The sequence below is a fragment of the Lolium rigidum genome, chromosome 5 (assembly GCF_022539505.1).
Source record: "Lolium rigidum isolate FL_2022 chromosome 5, APGP_CSIRO_Lrig_0.1, whole genome shotgun sequence".
Lineage (NCBI taxonomy): Eukaryota > Viridiplantae > Streptophyta > Magnoliopsida > Poales > Poaceae > Lolium > Lolium rigidum.
In genome coordinates, this window is record NC_061512.1 from 124,166,951 (window position 1) to 124,192,483 (window position 25,533).

The window sequence follows — 25,533 nt, forward strand, 5'->3', positions numbered from 1 at the left end:
TGCTTTAGTTCTTACCATTCATGTTTTTTAAGGCTTTTTGGTGATGCGTTGTTGTCTCTCGGAATATATTCTTTCTTGATCTGGTCCAGGTCGCTGTTTTGTGCCGCGGCGGAGCGACAAGGGACAGGAAGGTAGAAAGAAAGACTTGTGCTTGCTTTTAATCGTTTTCCGTTTCATATTAAATCTTAATTTACACCGGTAGGCTTCATCTGATCTCTAGACTTCTTTACTTTGTTTTCATGTAGGTAGGATTTTGTTACCATTATGCAGATGCGCACTGACTTCTGAAATTCATTAATCTAGACACCTTGGTGCTGGAGCTTTTGTGATGAATGATAAATGAGGTACCAAATGAATATAAAAGCATTGCATAAAGTATCTGGATAGCTATGCTTCAATTTAGATTGTTTTATTCTTATTAATTTTGATTCTGCAGTTTCCGGCCATTTTATATATGTTTTTAAGCTAAAAGCTCTTAATCATTGTTTTTCCCTATTTGCAGCGGTTTGTCTGGTTTATGCTTTAGTTCTTACCATTCATGTTTTTTAAGGCTTTTTGGTGATGCGTTGTTGTCTCTCGGAATATATTCTTGCTTGATCTGGTCCAGGTCGCTGTTTTGTGCCGCGGCGGAGCGACAAGGGACAGGAAGGTAGAAAGAAAGACTTGTGCTTGCTTTTAATCGTTTTCCGTTTCATATTAAATCTTAATTTACACCGGTAGGCTTCATCTGATCTCTAGACTTCTTTACTTTGTTTTCATGTAGGTAGGATTTTGTTACCATTATGCAGATGCGCACTGACTTCTGAAATTCATTAATCTAGACACCTTGGTGCTGGAGCTTTTGTGATGAATGATAAATGAGGTACCAAATGAATATAAAAGCATTGCATAAAGTATCTGGATAGCTATGCTTCAATTTAGATTGTTTTATTCTTATTAATTTTGATTCTGCAGTTTCCGGCCATTTTATATATGTTTTTAAGCTAAAAGCTCTTAATCATTGTTTTTCCCTATTTGCAGCCGCTATTTCAGTAAACGATTTGATATGCTAAAGAATAATATGTAGAAAAGTCATGTTGTCAGTACCATTTCAGGCTTCGGTTAGCTCAAAAAGATAGTTCAATGAGAAATTTTGTTTTTCCAGGCCAATGAAGTGACTGAGCTAAATTAATAATACCATGTGGTTTTTCTTTTTAAGGTCAATGAAGACTGCAATGCTTCGTCTGCTCAAACCACAACCTCGGGGGAACCAGGAACTGATTTTAGGCAGCCGATGGTGGTGGACGTGAGTTTGTGGACCATCTGTTCTCGTTTCATTTGGTTCAGATTTTGTTGTTCTTCCCATTCTCTCTATTGTTTAAGATTTAATCTTTTGTTTGTGCTATGCAGCAGGAAAGAAGCTCAACCACGGGATTACGAAGTTCATGCCGCGCAAGCAGGTGCACACCTCCTTCCAGTGCCATGCTCCTAGAGCTTGTGTTCTGCTTTTGGCTGCTATATGTGACATATGAGAAGTTCAGTTTTTTCATTTATAGCCTTTGGTTGGTTTCAGGAGGGTCTAGCACTGCTAATCTTCTACAGGCTTTGGAGGAGTACCTGCCAGTTCTGCTAGGACTGGTGAAAGAAAGAGGTCATCCTATCCTATACTGGTTTCTGTTGTTGCTATGATAGTGTTGTGGACTGATTATCATGCCTGATGTTGCAGGCAGTGAGCTGAGAAACAAAGTGCAGTTTGTTTGGTCTAACCAAGAAGATGATGCTGAGGTAATTCTGTGGTCCATCCATGTTCAAACATGAGGCTGGGGTAAAGATTCTCAAAAAGTTAAATCATGGTTTGATTGCAGGAGACATCCATGGCAGATGCTTGGTACGAGGTGTTGTCTGTGCTGCACCTGATGGCCATGTTGTGCTTCCTGCAGGCCAACTCTCTGCTTCTTCCTAGGTCATACAGTGACGGCTATGGGCCGAGAGTATCTGAAGGTTCGTGATTCAGTACTTACATCTTGGATTATGAATACTATTAATTTTCATAATCTATTGCATTGTGATAAGCGCTAACAACACAATACACATATATCCGGTGCAGAGAGCAGGCGAGCCACTGTTGATGTTTTCTTGAAAGCAGCTGGGTTCTTGGATTGTGCAGTTAATCAAGTACTTCTGCAGATACCACCCGAGAAAAGGTTTCATACTTGGTGATATCAGTTTATAAATCTCAAAGAGCCCAATTCGCAATGACATCTACTGAGTTTTATTTTTTATGTTAATTTCAGAAGGGCACTCCCAGTAGATCTAGCAGAAGGAAATCTAAAAGCACTTAGCTTGCAAGGACTTGGCCAGGTACTCTTCAATATGTAACAAAACAAACACTTTTTTTTAATTTTTTTGTGAAAATAAGGCCCTCTTTACAAAATAGATTACTTCATAATCTCCTCCAAAACTGAACTAGCTCAATTCAGTTCTTGGAAAGTTGAGTGACCTATCATCTTCAAATCCTACAGGGAGTTGATATGCAACTTGGATTGGCAATTGATAATCCAAAGGCTACTTTAGCAGTAAAACGGCGTTTAGCTTGCGAACTGGTCAAATATTGGCAACAGGTACATCTTTTTTCTTTGAGACCTATTTTGAAGGGCTTATGAGCATGTGGGCCTGTTCTTTCCCATCATACTACATCATTTCATTTTTTCTTTAAAAAGCTATTCCAAAAACTTATTGCACTTGAATCGACAAATTATTGTTCTACAGATTAAGGATAGCATACCAGAGCTTTCTTTGTCAGATGGATGGGCGAAAAAGCACACACTATTTGTAAAGTGGAAGTATGCTGAAGCAAAGGTGTGCAGACCAGCTTAACATTATTTTCTCTTCGACATGTCGGTAGACAGTATGTAGATTTCTTTACTTTTCCTTCTAGAGAGATTTAAACAGGTGATATTTTTTTCATATATTTGCCAGGCTGCTGCATACTATTTCCATGGGTTGATTCTTGATGAGGGAGACACGGAAAAATCTCACGAGATGGCAATATCCTCACTACAAGCATCAGAGGAGTTTCTGAAAGAGAGTGAAAGGGCTTCAGAGGCCTTCCATTCAACTCCTCCGACATCAAGTTCCTATTCTACAAGTAACCAAATACTCCGTATGTTACTGTAGATTTGATTTCCCAATTGAAATAGACCACCACAATTACTGTAGCTATATTACTAAAGAGGTGTGGTTGTTTGCTAAACTGAATTGCAGTGTGTTGGTGCTGCTTTGTTGTCGAACTGAACAACTATTTTGATGTTGTTGTTTTCTTGTTGAATTGAAACATGTCCTGCTGCTGTTTGAGCTGAAAATATCATGTATCCGATCAAATCGATTCTTGGATGGATATTGCAAGTGTGCTTGGACTGGTTTCTTGCGGGAGGCACCCTCAAATCGATTCTTGGTTAGTTGTGTTCCATTGTTTTTCACTGGCCAAAACCCAGGGATGGTCAATATGAAGCTAACTCTGTATTACCTTCTTTTTTGAGCCTGAATTATCATATCATTCCGCTGAATTTAGTGCACATAACCTGATGTGAGTTTGTCGTTCAACCTATAAGAGAGAAGGTTGTGTAGAGAGTTGCAATTGCTTGGCGTTCATTTTATTGTTTCAATGATTCCATCTTAATATCTATGTAATGTGCTGATGGAATTATTTCAAACTTTACCGCCAGGAAGCACAAATGCAGTAAATTGGTAGCTGCTTGGACCATCTGCTTCTTGCAGTACCAGGTTAAAACGAATTTATGGTTCTTGTGTAACCATCTCGCTGAAATGAGGGAACGTGAGAGGTGTTTGTGGTCTCAGTAGACTTCTCACTTGGCACCCAATTAATATTCTTGCACTGCTTTCGCTTCTTCATTTACATGTACTCTGGAGATTTCTTTATTATTACAGTTTTGAAATATATTGCTGAAATTTATGGGCCTAGGCCAAGTGACGATTGCTCTTGACAAATGATTATATTTCTTGCACTACAATCTGTTAATGCTTTTTTTCGTAGTTGGGATTCGTGCTGCCATTATTTCATATATGCTTTACCTCTTTCGTAATGGGTGTTTTACGGATTTCACTAATTTTATGTAAGCAATATTTCTTGAACAGTTTTACTTAGCTTGCTTTGTTGTTGTGTATGGCGGGCGACGACCAGACCAGGCAAGTCCATCCCCTCTCCTATCCTCTTTCATCTCAGTATCTGTTCCTCTGTGCGTTGTCGGTGCGGCAGTGTATACTCGATACCGTGTGGCAGTGGCATCTGGGCGTACAACGCCGACATCTTGGCGTGGTGGGTGCGAGGAAGCACGCTGTTGGCTGCAAAGCTAGCTTAATTTAGCAAGCTATCCAGATCGATTGGATACTTTTTTTTCTTTGGTAGCACGCTATGCACATGTCTTTGAAATTCTTCTTCTCTCTCTCAGTGCTAGAAAATTGCAGAACAGATAAGCCATGGCTGAGATGTATCTCACAGAGAAAAGCTGAAGATGGAACCATCTATTTTGGGTGATTAGTCATTGTCGGCTTTCAGTTTCAGCTCCTTTTTTTTGAAATGGGGCAGCCCAGCGTCTGCATCAATTTCAGCTCATGTGTCTCCCGTCTCGTCATCCACAAAATCATGGAAGTTGGAAAGAACCTTCAGCTTATGTAGAAGTAGACATGAAAGTGTGAAGACCTCAAATAATACTATGGGAGCATATGATAACACTCTTAACAACATGACATCAGTAATGAACCAACTTTATTCAGATTTCCAATATATCTTGTTATCTTTCTATGTTTGGGAGTCGAATAATGTCTCCATATTAATTGCAACTTACTTTCCCATTCTGTTTTGCTCGCCATTGTTGTATGCTTAGGACTTGTGAGCTCTCTGATTGGCGATTTATGAAATCCTCTAAAGATCAATATTACCTGGAGTATGTTGTTCTTTGAGTTGCCTCACACCAGGTACATTTTCTTAGCATTGAAAAAACATCTCTCACATTATGTTTTGTGTGTTTGATGTCAATATATGTGATACACTAATGTTTGATTAAGTGGTACAGGGATTACATAGATAATTATTCATGTGTGTTGGATTTGATCGTCTGTCAAAAGTCATCAGAAAAAGTTTGGCCAGGCCGGATAATCCGGGCCGGATATTGTTGAAATATCCGGCCCCCTGATTTTGGCTAAGTCTCTCGAGGAATTGTTGCGCAGTATGGGGGCCGGACATTTACCCGGATAATGTCCCGGTATTGTACCAGGGCCGGATTATCCGGCCGGATATTTTGGAAATATCCGCCCCCCTCGTTTTTGGCTAAGGACTGGAAGAAATGTGAATCAGTACATGGGCCGGACATTTGGCCGGACAATGTCACACTTTTGTCCCGATGGCCGGATTATCCGGGGGGGGGCGGATTATCCGACCCTTACTTAGGCCGGATTATCCGGCCCCGGAAGCGACAACGGCTCAATTTTGAGAGGGGTATAAATACCCCCTTCTTCTACCTTGGTTGCTTGCTCAATCATTACACAAGAAATCTGCCAAGCCTCCTCCATTAGAGTCACCTCAAGAAAGTCAAGATTTGCAAGATCTCCTTCCTCCCCCAACCAAAGCTCTTGATCTTTGGAGATTCGAAGGAGAAGACACCGATCTACATCCTCACCGAAGCGTTCTTCATTTCCCCTCTCTTGTTTGAGGGATCTCATGCTAGTGTTCCTATTTGGTTCCCTAGTTGATTTGTTGTTGATGTGTTGTTGTTGATTGTTGTATTGTTACAGATTTGGGAGCCTCCAATTTGGTTGTGGATGTGTGCCCCAAGAACTTTGTAAAGGCCCGGTTTCCGCCTCGAGGAAATCCCTTAGTGGAAGTGGGCTAGGCCTTCGTGGCGTTGCTCACGGGAGATCCGAGTGAAGCCTTCGTGGCTGTTGGTTTGGCTTGCGTAGCAACCACACTCCTCCAAACGTAGACGTACCTTCTTGCAAAGGAAGGGAACTACGGGAATCATCTCCGTGTCATCGCGTGCTCCACTCTCGGTTACCTCTATCCCACTCTATCTACTATTGCGTAGCTATACCTTGCTTAGTTGATATCCTTGTCATATAGGTAAATTCACTTAGTTGCATATCTAGAGAATTTACCTTTCAGTGTCAAGCCTAAATTGAAAAAGAACTAAAAATTGGTTAGCACCTATTCACCCCCCCTCTAGGTGCGGCATACGATCCTTTCAATTGGTATCAGAGCCTCGGCTCTTATTTCGGGCTTAACCGCCTAAGAGTATGCCGGACGAGGAGCCCTCGGTAGGGGCCGCCAAGTCGGTATCCGTGGAAGACTTCAATTCATTGAAGTCCTCCATGGAAGCCCAAATGGAAAGCATGAAAAAGATGATTGCCGAGCTTTTGGCTCCGGCCCTTCCCAAGGCTCCTAGTGTAGAGGTAAAAGACACGGGTGCGTTAGATGATGGAGAGGCTTCGGACTTACCCTCATCTACCAAACCCGTGGAAGGTGATAACTTAAACACTATCAAATCTACCAGTGCATCTCCTAGGGGAACTAGTGGAGGTGAAAGCTACAATCGAGTAGCTCCACCTTTCCTATCTCCCGATATACCGGTTCCCCATCCCCATTTAAACATTCGGGGCGACCCACCTAAGTTTTCCGTTGATAATTTCGATACTTGGCAATTTGAGTTCCGCTCTCATGTTTGTAGTGCCTCCAATGAACTATGGAGAATCATCTTGGAGGGCTTCAAGCCATACAACCCCGACAAGTTGACTAGAAGAGAAGCAATTGATAGTCAACTCAACAACACCGCCCTTCACATGATTCAAACTAGTGTGGGGACACCGGAATTGCATCGTGTCCGGAACTACACCACCGCCAAGGAAGCTTGGGACGGCTTGGCCGCTAGTTGCATTGGAAGTGAGAGCACAAGGAGGAACAAGTATAATGCTCTTAAGAATAAAGCCGAAGGATTCATGAGGCTACCGGATGAAGATCATGAACTCATGTATGGAAGACTTGTCACGGTTGCCGATGCCTTCCGGCTTATTGGTGCCACCCACATCAATGACTCTTGGATCAAGGAGAAGTACATTGAATGCATGATGCCATTTGCACCCATTGATGTCAAGACTCTTGTGGGAAGGGAATGCTATTCCTCTCTCACCTCTCAACAAGTCGTGCACGAGATGCAAGCTCTCAAGGTGCTTGAGGAAACCTCTCATGATTCTCGCAATCGTGCTCTTGGGATGGCAAAAGGTGCCAACCTTGCCTTGGTGGTCAACTCCGGTGAAGAAGTGATTCCTCAAGAATCTTATAGGGCATCATGGAGTATGTCCTATCCGGAAGATTTGCAATGCCACTACCATGATCACATGGCCTTCCATGCAAAATCCTTTTGGGTTGATCCCTCCAAGGCCAAGGAAGACAACATCAAGAGGAACAACAAAAGTGGTTTCACTAGCTTTGGTCCAAAGACAAGATCTTGCTACAATTGTGATGACAAGCGCCACTTCATTGCCGAATGCCCCTATGAAAATAGAGAGCTTCATAATGGGAGGCTCATTCCCAAGGACAAGAGCAAGGACACAAAGGGCAAGTATTCAAAAGCCCCCAACAAGAAGTTCTACAACAACAAGACCAAGAAGGGCAAGAGGCCCTCAAGAGTTGTGCTTGTGACAAGGGAAGAATATTCATCCGATGAAGTTGAAAGTTCTAGTGGTGATGAAGATGAAGAAAGCTCAAAGGAATTGGCCGCCATCGTCACCACCAACATACCCTCTTCATCTCTCTTTGAATCTCCCAATGAGAACCCTCCTATCAAGAATGCACATTGCTTCATGGCAAGGTCCTCCTTGGACACACCTATTGTGCTTTCAACTCAAGAAGAGTATACCTCCGGAGATGATGATGTTGATGATGAAGAAGATGCATCCTCCAATGGATTGGTCGCTCTTGCCTCCCTCTCCACTAACTCTTCATCACCAAGTGAATCCCCCAATGAGGTCATCCTTGTGGAGGAAGAAAGTTGCCTCATGGCTAAATCCTCCGAGGTATCATCTCCTAACCCCTCTATTCCTAACATATCTAGTGGACTAGGGGTTGATGATGCTAGTCTAAAAGTGAAACAAGAAATGCTAGATTTTGATGATTTCATTCTCAACCTACAAGGTAACACTAAAAAGCATGTTTCAAACCTCATGATTCGTTTAGCTCAACAAAGTGATATGCTTGAGAAAAAGGGTCAAATAGAGAGAGAAGACTCTCTCGAAATCCATGCTCTTAAAAATGCTCTTGAGGAATGTCAAGAAACCATAGCTTCTCTTGAAGAGAGGTTAGAAAATATTGAAGAGCCTCAAGATAAAATTAACAAGCTCACTAAAGCTAGAGATCTTGCTAGGGCTAAGAATAAAGTGTTTACAAAGGAAAAGGCCCAATTTGGGGTTGATCATGAGAAACTTGTGAAGGATCTAGATGAACTAGACAAAGCTCACAAAGCTTTGAAGAGTGAATACACTCTCCTATCCAAGTCGTTTGAGCAACTTCAAATTAGGCTTGCTACATATGATGTGCCTAGTTCCTCTACTCCTCTATGTGATCATGCAAATATTGTTGAGGAAAATGCTAGGTTGAAGGATGAACTTGCTAAGGCCTCCTCTCCCCAAAGTAACCTTTCTTTGGATGATCTTTTGCGTAAGCAAAGATCAAACAATGGGAAGGAGGGCCTTGGTTTTAATGCCAAGGCAAAGAAGGCAAACAAGAAAAAGGCCAAGCCCGCACAAGAAAAGAAGAAAGACGTCACTAATGGTGAAGCCTCCAAGGGCAAAACCATGAATGATGATGATGCGGGAATTGCTAACCCTCACTATGTTTTATTTAAAGATTATTATGGTGATGTTTATGCTAAATATGTTGGCCCATATGATGGTTATGTTGCTTGGTCTATTTGGGTCCCAAAGACCCTTGTTGCTAACAAAAGAGGACCCATTGCGAAATGGGTACCTAAATCCAAGAATTGATCTCATGTAGGACTATGCCGCCGGAGGTTCAAAATGGGTACTTGATAGTGGATGTACAAGTCATATGACCGGCGGCAAGAACCTCGTCAAGGAGTTGAGGCCTAACATTAATGATATCACCGTCTCCTTTGGCGATAATTCTACATCCGAGGTATTGGGTTTTGGCAAGGTTGTGGTTGCACACAACATTACTCTTGTGGATGTCATGCTTGTCAAAACCCTTGGTTACAATTTGCTTTCCGTTTCCGCCCTTGGCAAGATGGGTTTCGCCGTCTTTATTGATAATGATATTGTGGTCCTCTTGTGGAGCAAGACTCTAAAAGTCGCATTCGTTGGGTATCGCGAACACAACTTGTATGTGGTGGACTTTTCGGGGACCACCACGACAAGTGCGATGTGCCTATTCGGAAAGGCGGACGTGGGTTGGTTGTGGCATCGCCGCCTAGCCCATGTCAACATGAGAACTTTGCAAAGTCTTCACAAGGGGAACCATATTGTGGGACTAATGGAAAATGTGTCTTTTGCCAAAGATCGTGTTTGTAGGGCTTGTGTTGAAGGCAAAATGCATGACTCTCCGCATCCAAGCAAGACCATTATCTCTTCCAAGAGGATCTTGGAGCTCCTTCATGTGGATCTCTTTGGTCCCGTTACTCATGCAAGTCTTGGTGCGAAGAAACATTGCTTGGTGATTGTCGATGACTACTCAAGATACACTTGGGTCTACTTTCTCAAGACGAAAGATGAGACTCAACAAATATTCATTGACTTTGCTACCGAGGTGCAACGCCAACACAACCTCCTCATTATGGCAATAAGAAGTGACAACGGCTCCGAGTTCAAGAACTACACACTCAATGATTTTCTTAGTGATGAGGGGATTCGTCATCAATATTCCGCTGCTTACACCCCTCAACAAAATGGTGTTGCGGAGAGGAAGAACCGGACTCTTATGGATATGGCAAGGTCTATGATGGCGGAGTATAAATCCCGCTATAACTTTTGGGCCGAAGCCATCTCCACCGCTTGTCACTCCTCTAACCGGCTTTATCTCCGCAAGGGCTTGAACAAGACTCCATATGAAATACTCACCGGGAACAAGCCTAATATCTCATACTTCAAGGTGTTCGGGTGTAAGTGTTTCTACAAAATCAAAGGAGTTCGTTTATCTAAATTCGCTCCTAAAGCTTTGGAGGGTATATTTGTTGGTTACGGTGCCGAATCTCACACTTATAGAATCTTTGATGTATCCTCCGGGATTATCATTGAATCTTGTAGTGTGAAGTTCGAAGAAAATGATGGCTCCCAAGTGGGGCAAGTTGATGTTTGTGCAGGTGATGAAATACCTCAAGATGCCATAGTAAGAATGGGTGTGGGATTTTTCCGCCCCATTGAGGGACACGGTGTGGCGTCTCGGGAAGAACTATGCTCTACCACGGTGGAGCCCTCATCTTCTCAACATCAACAAACCTTACCTAGTGAAGCAAATGATGCACCAACCCAAGAACAAGAACAAGACTCTCCCTCTTATGTGCAAGATCAAGGACAAGATCAAGGTCAAGATCAACCAATCACTCATAATGGCTCCAATGAGGATCCAATCAACTCTTGCCCTTCTTCGAACATTGTTCAAGATCAAGCACATGAGATTGAGCAACCCCAAGCAATTGAGGAAGCTCAAGTTCAAGGTCAAGACGGGGACCCAAATGATCAAGTTGATCAAGTGACACCTCCAAGGCCTAGAAAGACCAAGGAGGAGATCGAGGCTCGTCGTCTAGCAAGAAGAGAAAGGAACCTCGAGCTTCGTGGACACACTCATGACAAGGTTCTTGGTGATGTAAGGGCAAAAGTTTCCACAAGAAGGCAATTGGCGAACTTTAGTCATCATCATGCTTATATCTCCTTAGTGGAACCCAAGAAAGTATTTGAAGCCCTTGAAGATTCGGATTGGTTGGAAGCTATGCATGAAGAACTCAACAACTTCAAGCGCAACAAAGTGTGGACTTTAGTAAAGAAGCCTAAGGAGTGCCGCAATGTTATAGGCACTAAATGGATTTTCAAGAACAAGCAAGATGAGTTTGGAAATGTTGTGAGGAACAAGGCAAGATTGGTGGCTCAAGGGTTCTCTCAAGTTGAGGGTATTGACTTTGGAGAAACCTATGCTCCCGTGGCTCGCCTTGAGTCCATCCGTATCCTTCTTGCTTATGCCTCGCATCATAACTTTAAGTTACAACAAATGGATGTGAAAAGTGCTTTTCTTAATGGTCCTTTGCATGAAGAGGTTTATGTTAAGCAACCCCCGGGGTTCAAGGATCTCAACTTTCCTAACCATGTCTACAAGCTTGATAAAGCACTTTATGGTCTCAAACAAGCTCCTAGAGCTTGGTACGAGCACCTTAAGGAATTGTTGGTAGACCGTGGGTTTGATGTTGGGCTAATCGACCCCACTCTTTTTACTAAGAGGGTCAATGGGGAGCTTTTCGTTTGCCAATTATATGTTGATGATATTATATTTGGATCTACTAACAAAGCTTTCAATGATGAATTCTCAAAGCTTATGACCGATAGGTTTGAGATGTCTATGATGGGAGAGATGAAGTTCTTCCTTGGTTTTGAGATCAAGCAATTGAGGGAAGGAACCTTCATCAACCAAGCAAAATATCTCCAAGACATGCTCAAGAGGTTCAAGATGACCGAGATGAAGGGTGTGGCCACTCCTATGGTTACCAAATGTCATCTTGCACTAGATCCCAATGGTAAAGAGGTGGATCAAAAGGTATATCGCTCCATGATTGGATCCTTGCTTTACCTTTGTGCATCTAGACCGGACATAGTGTTGAGTGTTGGTGTGTGTGCAAGGTATCAAGCTTCTCCTAAAGAGAGCCACATGATGGCTCTCAAAAGAATCTTTCGATATTTGGTTGATACCCCAAGATATGGTATTTGGTACCCCAAAGGCTCAAGTTTTATTCTAAATGGTTATACCGATGCGGATTGGGCGGGTGACAAGGATGATAGGAAATCAACTTCCGGGGCTTGCCAATTCCTTGGTAGGTCCTTGGTGTGTTGGTCTTCTAAGAAGCAAAATTGTATATCTCTCTCCACCGCCGAAGCCGAATATGTTGCCGCCGCAAGTGGATGCACTCAATTGTTATGGATGAGGCAAACTTTAAAGGAATACGGTGTCATTTGTGACAAAGTGCCTCTATTATGTGACAATGAAAGTGCCATCAAGATTGCCTATAATCCGGTGCAACATTCAAGAACGAAGCATATTGAGATTCGGAATCATTTCATTAGGGATCATGTTGCCCGGGGTGATATTGAGCTTATCTATGTTCCTACCAAAGATCAACTTGCCGATATATTCACGAAGCCTCTTGATGAAGCAAGGTTCTCTTATTTGAGGAATGAGCTAAATATCATTGATTCAAGGAGTATAGCTTGACCATCTTGCAAACACACTTTCGTCTCAAAACTTTATTTGGTTTAGATGTGGGAATGGAAATAGGGGGAGTGCGGTTTAAATTATTGAGCTATCCCTCCCCCCATAATGCCAACATTAAGAAATCATTCTCTTTATATCATATGTTGATATGTGAGCTTCAATGATGAGTAGTGGCTTGGACCCAAGATATATCTTCGCGGTGCCATGCCACAACACTCATATATGGTGGCCTAGGCCACCACACTCTTCTTTGTGAAGAGTTGGAGTTATTTGGATCTTATCGCCTCTTATTTGACAACTCCATGTTCTTATGGGAAATCACTCTAGTTTGGCCTTATTTGCTCATATCTTGCAAACTTGAGTGACCATGTACCATCAACAGTTTGTATCTTCTAAAACCTAAGCCTACTCTCCCCTATAAGCCATTTCCATCTTGCTCATTTGTCATGTTTGGTAAAAACTTGGAGTTTGAGGTGGTTCGGTCGGATGATCTAGGTGGCTCCATCTTATTGGTAAATTTGCACCTTATATGTGACGTGATACATTATTGCATCACATATGGGTCCTGCAAATAACCAACGAAAGATGGGCCGGATTCCCGGTGTTTCTGGAATTTTCCAGCACCCGGATAATCCGGCCCCGGGAGACACCGGATAATCCGGCCCGGCCGGATTATCCGCCCTAAGCTAGGGCCGGATTATCCGGCACAGGCAGATCTTGAAAGGGCTGAGGTCGAGGCCACGGGGGGAAACGGTTCACACCTCCTCCCCCACGCGCCTCTCTCTCTCTCTTTCTCCTCTCAAGATCGCCGGATCCCCTCCTCCTCGCCGGAGACGCTCCGTCCGCCCCCTCTCGGAGTTCTTGGGTGGATCGGGTGCTTCTCCTCCCTAGCTACCTTCTCCTCCAAGCGGTTTCCACAATGGATGTGGGTATGATTCACAATCTCTAACCCTAGATGTTGTGTTTTATATGTGCTATTTTCTTGGTGGAATTGGTGTCTAGTTGTTCCAAATCGTTTGTAGTGTACTCCTCTTGTATGCTATGAGGCCGATCTAGTCTTAGACAAGCTTTTGATTGGAAAACTGCTTATCTCGCAGGGCCGGATTATCCTCCCCCCGAGCAGGCCGGATTATCCGGCCAGGCCGGATTATCCGCCCCCAGGGGACACCGGATTATCCGGCCTGGAGCTTCATCGCCACTGCAGTTTTTGCTTCAATCTATCATGTCTAGATTTGTACCGACTTATAGCATGCTTCTCGAGTATATTACTATATCTTACATGACTTATGAGCATTACCTTTCCTTTGCTACCCGCCTTTGCTTCTCACAGGTGGTGCTTCTCGGGGTGGTCGGAGACGCTCAAGGCATGATCGATCTAGTGACGAGTTTGCAACCAATGCACCTCGCAAGTCCGTCGCTTCAAGGCGGAAGAACAAGGAAGTGAGGGAGAACTACAAGGCCATGGACCCAGTCTCTTATTCCGCTATTCGCATGAAGAACTGGTATGAAGATATCCCAAGGGATGAAGAGATTGAGGGCAGGAGATTCGGTGCATTGAGCAGGAATTCATCTACAAGGACATCTATGAGCCCATGAAGAATCCGAGACCCATGCAAGCTATTGATGTGGACATTACGGCTGAAAACAATCACTTTGAAGATGCCATCTGGGTAGCTGGAAGGTTGGGTTTGCATGATATCATGAAGATTCAATGTGACTATAGCCCAGATTTGGTGAAGCAATTCTTTGCCACTTTGGCAATCAAGAAAGATGAGGAACACACTATGGAATGGATGTCTGGCTCCACTTACTGCAGTGCCACTCTTCGCCAATTTGCTGGTTTTCTTGGAGTTCCTGTTGATGGGGGTCGTCGTCTTCATGGACCACAACAGGCAGATAAGAATGCTCTTGTGCATCTCTATACCTCAGCAGGGAAAATTGGTTATACTAAGGGGCTGCTTCCCATATACAATCAGCTGCTTCGGTTCTTTCGGGCAACCATTTGCCCAAGTGGTGGTAACAATGATGCTCTCCGGGGAGTCCTTGTGAACCTTATGCACCTCAGCTATAAGTGTGCTCGTGATGGGAATGAGGAACGGAACTTCACTCTTGATATCATGGATTTTATCTTCCATGAGATCCATGATGCCATGGTCTCCCGGACCTCCATACCCTATGCTCCCTACATCCAGCTTCTCATCAACAACACTGTGGCTGTGGTTGGTGAAGATTTGAGTGGGTACCCTTTGGTGACGCACCATGTCAAGAAGGCCTACAAGGTTAAGCCAGTCTCTTCAGCTGTTCCTGCTCCTGACTCCTTCATGGGTGATGCTCGTTCTAGTGGTTATGCTCCTGCTCGTCATCGTGATGTCCCGGCTATGAGGAAGCAAGTGACCCGGCTTAGTTGGTTCCAGCGCCATATCCTTTGCATGAACATTGAGATCCACAAGGAGAACTATGCAGCTAGCCGAGAGCGTTCTGAGATTAAGCATACTCAGGCGGTTATTCTTCACAAGCTAAGTGGTGATCAAGGACCCCCGCCTCAGCCTCCAGCTCACCGGGGTTACGGTGGTTGGCACTCAGCACGGGTTCCATGGAGTGATCTTGATGATTGCCTTCAAAGGTCCAACACCTCTCGCCGCTCTCCGGATGCACCTGACACTGATGAGGAAGAAGAGGAAGTGGCATATGAGTCCGATGATGATGATGCCTCCGAGTGATTCTCATGGGACGTGTAGCATCGCGCTTGTCCCCTTTTTGGCGTCTCGATGCCAAAGGGGGAGAAGTGTTCTATTAGGACTCTCGGGGATTTGCATGGTTTGGGCACAAGCATATGTGTTTATCATTCTTATATTGCTTGTGTTCCCTCTTTAGTTGAACTATTTGGTTTGTTTGTGTGCCGTTCAAAACTATGTGCTATGTGGTGTGAGACATTGTTATGGTTTTCGGATTTCTATTTGTTGAGATCAAGGATATTACATTGTGTGTGATGCTATATCTCCGCATTATATATCTACACATGGGTATGATTTCTTGCTTCCTATCTCAACTTCATATGTGTCAATGTCTTTTGTTAGAGCTCATGTTGGATATCTCTTGTGTTGAGGCACCATACTCCTATGTGTTGTGTATTTGTATTCAAATGCAAATTACTTATATGCACACATGTAGGGGGAGTGCCTCTATGTCTTGCCATCATGCTTGTCTCTATTGTGATTCCTTGGCAAATCCGTATATTGTCATCAAACACCAAAAAGGGGAGATTGAAAGAACATCTCTCACATTATGTTTTGTGTGTTTGATGTCAATATATGTGATACACTAATGTTTGATTAAGTGGTACAGGGATTACATAGATAATTATTCATGTGTGTTGGATTTGATCGTCTGTCAAAAGTCATCAGAAAAAGTTTGGCCAGGCCGGATAATCCGGGCCGGATATTGTTGAAATATCCGGCCCCCTGATTTTGGCTAAGTCTCTCGAGGAATTGTTGCGCGGTATGGGGGCCGGACATTTACCGGATAATGTCCCGTATTGTACCGGGGCCGGATTATCCGGGACGGATATTTTGGAAATATCCGGCCCCCTCGTTTTGGCTAAGGATCTGGAAGAAATGTGAATCGGTACATGGGCCGGACATTTGGCCGGACAATGTCACACTTTTGTCCCGATGGCCGGATTATCCGGGGGGGGCGGATTATCCGACCCTTACTTAGGCCGGATTATCCGGCCCCCCGGAAGCAGCAACGGCTCAATTTTGGGGTATAAATACCCCCCTTCTTCTACCTTGGTTGCTTGCTCAATCATTACACAAGAAATCTGCCAAGCCTCCTCCATTAGAGCCACCTCAAGAAAGTCAAGATTTGCAAGATCTCCTTCCTCCCCCAACCAAAGCTCTTGATCTTTGGAGATTCGAAGGAGAAGACACCGATCTACATCCTCACCGAAGCGTTCTTCATTTCCCCTCTCTTGTTTGAGGGATCTCATGCTAGTGTTCCTATTTGGTTCCCTAGTTGATTTGTTGTTGATGTGTTGTTGTTGATTGTTGTATTGTTACAGATTTGGGAGCCTCCAATTTGGTTGTGGATGTGTGCCCCAAGAACTTTGTAAAGGCCCGGTTTCCGCCTCGAGGAAATCCCTTAGTGGAAGTGGGCTAGGCCTTCGTGGCGTTGCTCACGGGAGATCCGAGTGAAGCCTTCGTGGCTGTTGGTTTGGCTTGCGTAGCAACCACACTCCTCCAAACGTAGACGTACCTTCTTGCAAAGGAAGGGAACTACGGGAATCATCTCCGTGTCATCGCGTGCTCCACTCTCGGTTACCTCTATCCCACTCTATCTACTATTGCGTAGCTATACCTTGCTTAGTTGATATCCTTTTCATATAGGTAAATTCACTTAGTTGCATATCTAGAGAATTTACCTTTCGTGTCAAGCCTAAATTGAAAAAGAACTAAAAATTGGTTAGCACCTATTCACCCCCCCCCCCCCTCTAGGTGCGGCATACGATCCTTTCAAGCATGGCATACTCTTAAACACCATAAACTTTATCGGGTCAAATCCACGTGTTGCCAAATTATGTATGTCGTCAGTCCAATTAGGCAGTTCTAAGAAGTTAGTACTCCATATCTTTCTATTCATGTCAATTACAGGTGGAGTGCTACTTGCAGTTGTTTGTGTTTTGCAATTCTTATTTTATATTTGCATATAATATATTTTCTCAAGTATGCCGCCACTTCATTTAATGTTTTGTTTATCATGGTGGCATGGTTGGTTCGATATGGTTTGCTTGTTCCGTTCATGTACTGATTCGAAAGCTAGGGCAGCAGTTAGTTTTCAAGAATCAGTTTTGTGACTTCTAGCACAGAACTAATCTGCAGTAGATGTGATATACATTCAAACCGTAATAATAAAAATGCAGCTCAAATCAATACCAGCCTTGAATATGAAGCAATCAATTACCTTTTTTTTCCTTTACCATGGTAGCGCGCTCATTAATTTCAGATTTAGTTGTGTATTATTTTATTTATGAACTATGCATGCATTGCTTGCATAATATGGAAATCAAGGTCAAGCATTACCTGACATTCTATTCGTTACACTCTTTTGAACTAAAAAAAGTTACTCCCTCCGACCTCTACGGCCTGCTGCCACGCCACCGTCTGCAGATCCTGCAGAAAGTCCATGGCATCCTATCTCTACGGCACGGGCTGCCGCCACACCACCATCTGCGGCTCCTGCGGTAAGGCCATGGCGCACGCCCTGCTCCGCCTCGGTCACCAATTCCTTTTGACGCCTCCTAATCGACGGTGGAGGCGCCGACGACGAAGCAAGCAGCCGGCCGGCGCAGCCACGGTCGCGGTACGCCTCTACTCAGCTAACTGTCTTTGTTTCAGTCGCAGCCCTCTGTTCCTCCTTTTCCTCGTAATTATTGGCAGACAGAGTAATTCGTGTGTGAATGGTGCCGAAGTTGTATTTACCGTGATTTAGTTTCATCAAACAACATGTTGAGCATGCTATTTGTTCTCTTCCATCTTTAGACCAGTTGTTAGATTCATTCAGGAGAATTATTTTAGTGGCCAAGCAGTAACAACAACGATTTCTGTACTCAATTTTTTTACTCATCCGGGTTTTGATAGTTCCTGCTCCAGATGCTATCCCTCATCCAGCTGTGCTACTGGATACCTATCTTGTCACAAGTTGAGTTTATTTTTGGATAAAGATGTGGTTCCAGATTAACCAACCATCTATATAGTTGTTGAATGCAAGAAACCTTCCCTAAGTAAGGTTTGAGACAATATTTCCTTCATAAGCAAGTGCTTCGACTACCAATGGATACATCAATTTGTTTTTCTCTTGTAGTTTTGCACTGATGCTAATAATAGCTTGCTAGCAAAGATGTCATGAATTGCAAAGAGTGAAATTCCAGATGACTGAGTAGATAGATAAGCACAATGCTCTATAAACACCAAGATCCTCCTACTCCATCTTGACTTGGGCTTCCTTGGGCATGGTATAAGTAGAGAGCCACCAATTCGGACTAATGATAGGACACCAATTCAGAATATAATGGTAAGATATTAGGAGACCGATTCGGAATATAATGGCCACCATTCCTTGGGCATGGTGTAAGTAGAAGTCCCCGCTTTCTTTGTACAGAATATAATGAACACATAGGACAATGTTAGGACACCAATTCAGACCACATATATACAATTGCTTAATGTCATATATACACTTGACACCATGGTCTTCAAGGCGACGCCTTAGCGCCTTAAGGAGGGAGGGCGCTTTGGCGCCTAGGCGGGCGCTTTGGACGCCTAGGCGCCTAAGCGACCGTTTTACAAAGCGGAGGGGAGCGCCTTGACGCCTAGGCGTCGCCTAGGCGACGACCAAGCGACGCTTTTTAAACCATGCTTGACACAATTACATAGGTTGACTCCACTCTTGGATCTCATGCTAGGATGGCTTCGGGTATTTCTACATCTTCGGCTTCGGGTACTTGTACATCTTCCTCTTCCTCGTGTGGACTAAAGTTAAGATCCAAATAAATCACCATTTGTGGAGGCAAGTTGAGATCGAGGTCCATCTCCTCTTGTCGTACCTGCACTAAAAGAAACAAAAAAAAACAGTAATGCATCAAAAGGAACAAAAATTATCAGTAATGCATCATAGATGATCCCTTATTTATTTCATTGGTTTCTCTTAATGCTTCATATGAATGTGCAAGTGTGTGTTCCTTGGTTTCTCTACTGACAAAGGAACAATGCATATTTTCAGCTTCAGAGTTGGAGCTGGAGGGGAAGATGCAAGTAATGGGAAATCTGGAGTTGGCGATCGACAAATAGAAGCTAAGCCTGATACGCTGACAGTTGATACTGGTGCTGGGGTTCCATTCCATCAAATATTTTAGTCAGTTTTCAAGTTCTTTGTATATGACCAGATATACAGAAAGCATGCTCAACAACAAGGTAGAGCTGCAAATATCTCTTCAAAGAATAATTATGTCCTTACGAAGAAGGTACAGCTGCAAATATCTCTACAAAAATATTCCTGTATATGACCAGGTATACAGAAAGCATGCTCAACAACAAGTTTCTTTAACACACTGAAGCTATCCATTTGATGTGCAGTTATCGACCATTCGAGACTTTGAACCCACTCAGAAGATATCTGCATGATTCCTCTTAAGAAGCTGAAGAGTTTGCCTTCTGGATTTACTTTGATGACAGTTGCATTTTTGGTGTAGAATTTATCAAGGTTATCACTGTGAAAACAACAGATACTACTTCAGAAAACCTGTATATTCAGCAGAGCAACACCTTTGATGACCATGGAGTGTATACTTGGATTATTGAAGGCTTCACCACACCTCAGACCCCATGCAACTCTCCAACATTTGTAACTGGCGGATACAAATGGTACAGTATCTGATTTTGACCTTGCAATATTTATCCGGTTGTTTTATGTTGCTTCCTTGTCTCCATTAACCTGTTTTGCATAGCACTGATATTGCAGCTATTGTGCTATGCATCCTTCTTGAACAAAATTGTTTTCTAGGAGTTGTCTTTAATGCTTTAATATAAGTCTACAATGCGATTTATAATGGACTAAATGGAACAGTGTCTGATCTTCAGGTATCTAAGTATCAAGACATCTAACATGGATGTGGATGGCAGCACGAATTTTCTCTCTCTGTTCCTGCATCTGTAAGATATGCTCCCCAGAAATCATGGAATACTGGTAGAAGTCAGCTTTTCTCTCATGGACCAAGCAAATGGCAACCACAGGGAGTTCAGAGGTTCACATTCAGTCTAAACTTCAGTGGCCGAGAACAGTTTGGATGGAGCAAACCTTACAGTTGTCATTTGACAGGAATTGGCAGGGCATGTGGATGGAGCAAACCTTCCAAGATGCTCGGTTTAGGTGCGACTCTCCATCGTTTCCTGCGGCCGCAGCAGCGACGGCAAGCGGCTCTCCTCCTTGGAGCCTCAGGTGAGGCGACCCCGCGGCGAGCGGAGCAGCGACGGCGGGAGGGAGCTGCGGACAGCGCCACAGTGGCGGGGCGATGAGGGGCGGCAACGAAGCTACTTGATGCGGGGGACGGCCGGCGGGGGAACTCGCCTTCTCTGCTCCTGGAGGCTCCGCCTCTGCCCCGCATCCCCTGTTCCTGGAGGCCCCGACTCCTATGCTCCTATGTTTCGGACGGCTGGCGGGGATGCGGGCTCACCGTTGACGTCGAGGGCGCGAGCCCAGCTCCGGAGCGGGACGGGGACGGAGCTCCGGCGCGGGACGGGGACATCGGGATCTTGAATTTATATGTACAAGTGATATTTACTAGCTGAATTTCTCATCACATGATCGATCCTCACATGTCAAAAACAATTTCTTTACTTTTTCCATACAAGTAGTAGACTGAAATTTGACGAGTCTTGCTCGAAGCATTTGCTGCTGTATGGTTTTTATATGGTTTAAGTTAAACGATGTGACAGCTTACAAACAGTTGGTGAGCACTGCTGGTTGTTAAGATTATTTGAGAGTTGGAGGATATGCTTCTTCAGGTAACCTGATTGTTTTAGTTTGGTTGTCGATCCAGCTTCAGTAATGCTTGTTCATTATTCAGATCCAGCTTGGCTCTTGACAGAAAAAAACAGATTGAGGATGTTGTTTCTCTTTCCATGTGTAGCAATAATGCATTAGAGCAGAACGATTTGCGGACTTTGCTAAATAAAGCAAATTTAATGAGAAGTTTGGGCACTTGCTTAAACCCAAATTTGAAAAATCATTTAGAATCTGGAAAACTGCTCTAATATTGCTTTAGTTTTGAGGAGAAATAAATGTTGATATGTGCTGCTACTTTGCTAAAATATAATGATATGAACTTACTTATTGTGTTTAGACATCTACGCGATATATTGATGATTTAGTTGTATACCATATGGTGCTTACCAATGTGGTTTCGGTAAAGCCTGACAAGTTGTAAAAATTGTGAAATATTTAATATCAATGAACAATAGCATAAAATGGGAAAACAAAATCTCATGGCAAAAATGGAAGGCGAATCTAATAGAACCGTGGACACTCTCCGCATTAACTTTGAATGACCAATACATGAAAGATCGTCTTACAACTATTTTGGTATGAAACATCCTGTATAATTCTGTAAAATTTAGAGGAACAAGAAATAAACGTCATATTTGATGCGTATATAGCAACTCAAGACATGAACCATCACCAAAAAAAATATTTAAGCACCAAAATAAATTATTTATTAAATTACCGTTCTATATGTCAGCATTCATTGGCATATTAATACGCTTTCATTTGCACTTGCGCGATAGCGCAACAGGTCATCTAGTTGGATCTATAAATATTGAAGAGTGCCTAGAAAAACCATCAGATCCTTGTTCTCCAGAGGTAATTTTAAGATGATCAGGTTCTTAAAAGTAAAATTAATCTGTAATATTAAACTCTGATCTCATGTGGCACGCCTGTTTTATCAGTAGTATCCTTTTACTTCTGGATGGTTGTGTTAAAATCCCACTGGGTGTTCATCCACTTAATCAATATTACTGATTTTATTTGACTTGAGCTACAAATTTCCTGGGTTTCTTATTTATTTCTTCTGTTCTAGGCTAACCACATTGATGCTTCATAATTAAGTTTCTTGTTGTACTACTTGAAAGTTGTACTGTTCATCAGAGTAAATCTATTGTCAACAGTAAGTAAAACACCTTGGATTAGTAAATTTGAATACTGGATAACCTCCTCACAAGAAAAAAAATGACCCAACTAAATTCCATAGACAAATTAATAGCAGCAATGTGTATATGCCTTTCAGTAATCTTATTTTCATTACACCAAGCAACATATTACTTGTGTCAACCATAATATTGCCCATACTACAGCTTATGAAAGAAGGCAATGCGTTCTAAAGCAATTGGTCAAGAAACAAAGTATCAAAAGGCAAAAGAAAGAAGTATCAATCCATTTGTACCTTGTTGGCTCGTTAGCACCGCATCAGTGCCGAGGCTTCCCATCCACTGAGCTAGATGCTGATGCCACCACAGCATCGCATGCGGCGTCCACCGGGCGCGCTGGTTGCCGGTTTCACCCGCCGATCATTCTCATAGCAGAAAATGAAATAATTCATAAAATGTTTAAATACACCCGCACACAGGTGCTAGCTACTCTTAAAATGTTCAAATACACTTGCCGGTTCTAGTCCTGAATGATTGAAACACTAATGTAAGGAGCTGCCAAATTATTCTGATGATGCACGTGAAGACATATGCAACTGAATTCAGAATTCGGTGAGTTGATGAGTTTCTACTGAAAGTACAAAACTTTGGTGATCCAAACTTTAATACTTACAGAAAACATGAAGTAACTGCACAGCGCCTGGCTTGCCACAAACCAAAATGAACTGCATAATGTTGCATCTATGCTTGCAAGAGTAGCACACATTCGAGTTAATAGCATAAAATCACCACTTTTGATGGTGAAATCTACCGTATGGTACCACTTTACGTTTGCGGGACAAAAACCCACCACATTTTGTGAAGTTTTTTGCGGAATGCGCTAAACGCGAATTGAACACGAATCGACATGGAATCTGACAGGTGGGTCCTCGATCCAATTACAATCAGCTCTCGAGTTGAAACTAAACCTAGCAATATCATAAGCTACTCTATTCATATCCCTCCTACAATGATTAAACTCGACCATACCAATACTCCCTGCCACAGCCATAATCTCAGCAAAGATTGTCGTGGCCTCACTCCAAATTCTTTCAGCTCCCGTACAATATTGGATGACTTCAAGAGAGTCAGACTCGACTTCCACCACCGAATAATTCATGTTCTGTGCCATTTTTAGGCCGTGTAGGACTGCCATAGCCTCTGCCATCAAGACTGATCCCACATGCGGTATAAACATTCCAGACCCGGCAATGAACAAACCTTGAGTATCTCTCATCACCGCGGCTGCCGACCCAGCTTTCTCCTCAATCACAAATGCAGCATCCACATTAACCTTGACATAGTGGCTCCTTGGCTTTAGCCATTTTTGCCCAGCTACAGAATTGACTAGGGCTTTTGCCTTCGCCGAGTTCGCAGTAATCACCCCGATAGAGTTCACGCAATTCTGAACAGGATGGACGTTCTCCCCATGAGATTTCCGTCTCCTATTCCACCAAATATACCAAGCTGACACCGCAATCATTTCCCTCAGCTGAATAGATTCAAAACCCGGGACAACCTCGTGGCTAGTGTTCAGGGGGGAGCCTAACATCTCTGAGCCCGATCCTCCTGGTACCATGGCATCCTGGATCACATTCAGGTGGCCGGAGGGAGAGGAAGGGCTCCGCACATGGGTCAATCTAGTGGAACTAATGTTGTATACATGGGCCATGCCCGTGACACTAGCTAATTGCTAGAATAATGTAAACTTTGTAGCGGGCTTTCTTTATTGTAATTTTTTTTGGTTGTTTGTATCTGTAATGCCACTAGGGCGTTGGTATTGCATGGAAAAAGTTTGATGGAGCACGTGCGCAGAGCGCACGCGTATCGTCAGCGTCCATTTGTTCTAGAGATACGAGAGTTAGGGTGACTTCTTTTGGGCTTGTGATTCTGCATAAGCCTGCTTCTAGATTTTGGTGGGGGGAAACTGCTGTGGACAGAAACTATTAGGAGACTTCTTTTGGGCTTGTGCTATTTAGCTTATTTGCTGCCCTAAATTGTTAAATGTCTGTTATACCCCTGGATCAGATCACACAAACTCCTTCCCAAAATCAGATCACGCAAAGCTTGAAGCTGATGGCGATGTGGAGGGAAGATCTGGCCGGGTGGGAGGCGGTCGCAGTCTTGGAGCTCGCGGGCCGATCTTGGAGCTCGACGGCCGGGGCGAGGGCGGGGCGGGTGGGATCCGGCCTTGGAGCTTCGGGGTTGAGGGCGGGGCGGTGGGATCCGGCCTCCCGCTGCCAGGATCTGCGGTCGGCGGCTGGGATAGGGCGGCGACGGAGGAACAGCGTCGGGACCGACGGAGGAACAGCCTCGAGCGCGGACGGGGTGGGGAGCGAGCGAGGACGGGGGGTGGGGAGCGAGCGAGGACGGGGGGTGGGGAGCGATTCGGTTTTTTTTTCTCTCGCTTTGACTCAGGTACTGGGCGGTGGCATTCCTTGTAAATTTCATGAAACGACATGTCCATCTCCACAAAACGTTTCGTGAACTCGTGGGGAAGCTCGGGAAACTGCTCTCGACGAGTTTCTCCCCACTACACGTACATGGGCTTCTGGGGCGTTTCTCGGTGGGGAAAAGCCAGACACTTCTTTTGGGCTTGTGCTGCCCACGACCTCGAAGCCGCGCTGGAAGCCCAAAAGAAGTCACCCTTAGCCCCATGCATGCAGTGGTAGGACAAGATTCTGCAGCATAGCCAGTTTGACTTTTTTGTTTGAGTGTTTCGTGCCAACACGTGAAGGAGAGAGCTTGCTTTTGACAGAGAGAAAAAGGAGGAAGAAAAGCAGGAAGAGAGGAGGTTCGGTGCATCTTTTTAGGGAGAGAGATTGAGAGAGAGGAAGGATTTGCAGGCAGCTTCATCTTAAAGTTTGATTTGAAGGCAGCTGAAAATTTAGTGGCCGCAATTACAACTTCTCAATCTCTGTTTTCTCTCTAATCCTCTCATCTCTCTCCTTCTCTTTTCCTCTCTCTCAAATCATTCATCTCTGTCAATCTCTTTCTCTCACATGCACCGAATGCTTTTCTCTCTCTCCTCATCTGACATGCAACAGATGCTCTCTCTCCCTTCACGTGGTTGCTCACACAGCAAGAAAGTCATTTTACAAGATGAAGACAAATTATGGTGGGACCCGCACACAGTTTAAAATTCAGTCTCGTATTGCATTGTTGTAGAGGCTGAGTATACTTGTATCTTCACGATGTTAATATATTTTCTTTATAAAAAATTGTAAACTTTTGTACTTTGATGGAATGGAATGAAGTTTCTGTTTGTGCAGCTTTGATGAAATGGAGTGCTTTTCGATGAAATAGAATGAAATATATGCC

General features: G+C 43.7%; 1 protein-coding gene and 1 long non-coding RNA gene across 3 annotated transcripts; both read left to right on the forward strand.

Annotated features, from left to right (window-relative positions):
* Positions 1–550: 550 nt before the first annotated feature.
* Positions 551–3,333, forward strand: LOC124653690. Of its 2 annotated transcripts, XM_047192759.1 has the most exons (12): positions 551–649; positions 764–862; positions 1,199–1,285; positions 1,390–1,439; positions 1,553–1,627; positions 1,706–1,764; positions 1,845–1,980; positions 2,087–2,183; positions 2,274–2,340; positions 2,502–2,600; positions 2,749–2,838; positions 2,959–3,333. In XM_047192759.1, exons 2-12 carry the CDS (start codon positions 858–860, stop codon positions 3,154–3,156), a joined length of 963 nt encoding a protein of 320 aa, XP_047048715.1. In that variant the 5' UTR covers positions 551–649; positions 764–857; the 3' UTR covers positions 3,157–3,333. The 2 variants fall into 2 exon arrangements, with proteins under 2 accessions (XP_047048715.1, XP_047048714.1); XM_047192758.1 differs by lacking the exons at positions 551–649; positions 764–862 and having other exon boundaries at positions 1,159–1,285.
* A 16,321-nt stretch (positions 3,334–19,654) lies between these two features.
* LOC124651508 lies at positions 19,655–20,512 on the forward strand. The gene is made up of 3 exons (XR_006987425.1): positions 19,655–19,893; positions 20,110–20,273; positions 20,348–20,512. It is a non-coding gene; the product is annotated as an uncharacterized LOC124651508 (long non-coding RNA).
* The last annotated feature ends 5,021 nt before the right edge of the window (positions 20,513–25,533 follow it).

Excerpts from the sequence above, each read along its gene's own strand:
- LOC124653690 (XM_047192758.1), top strand. The coding sequence starts at position 1,179 with ATGTGGTTTTTCTTTTTAAGGTCAATGAAGACTGCAATGCTTCGTCTG. Across the intron at positions 2,184-2,273 it reads CAGATACCACCCGAGAAAAG|AAGGGCACTCCCAGTAGATC; the intron begins GTTTCATACTTG and ends TGTTAATTTCAG. Across the intron at positions 2,601-2,748 it reads TGGTCAAATATTGGCAACAG|ATTAAGGATAGCATACCAGA; the intron begins GTACATCTTTTT and ends ATTGTTCTACAG.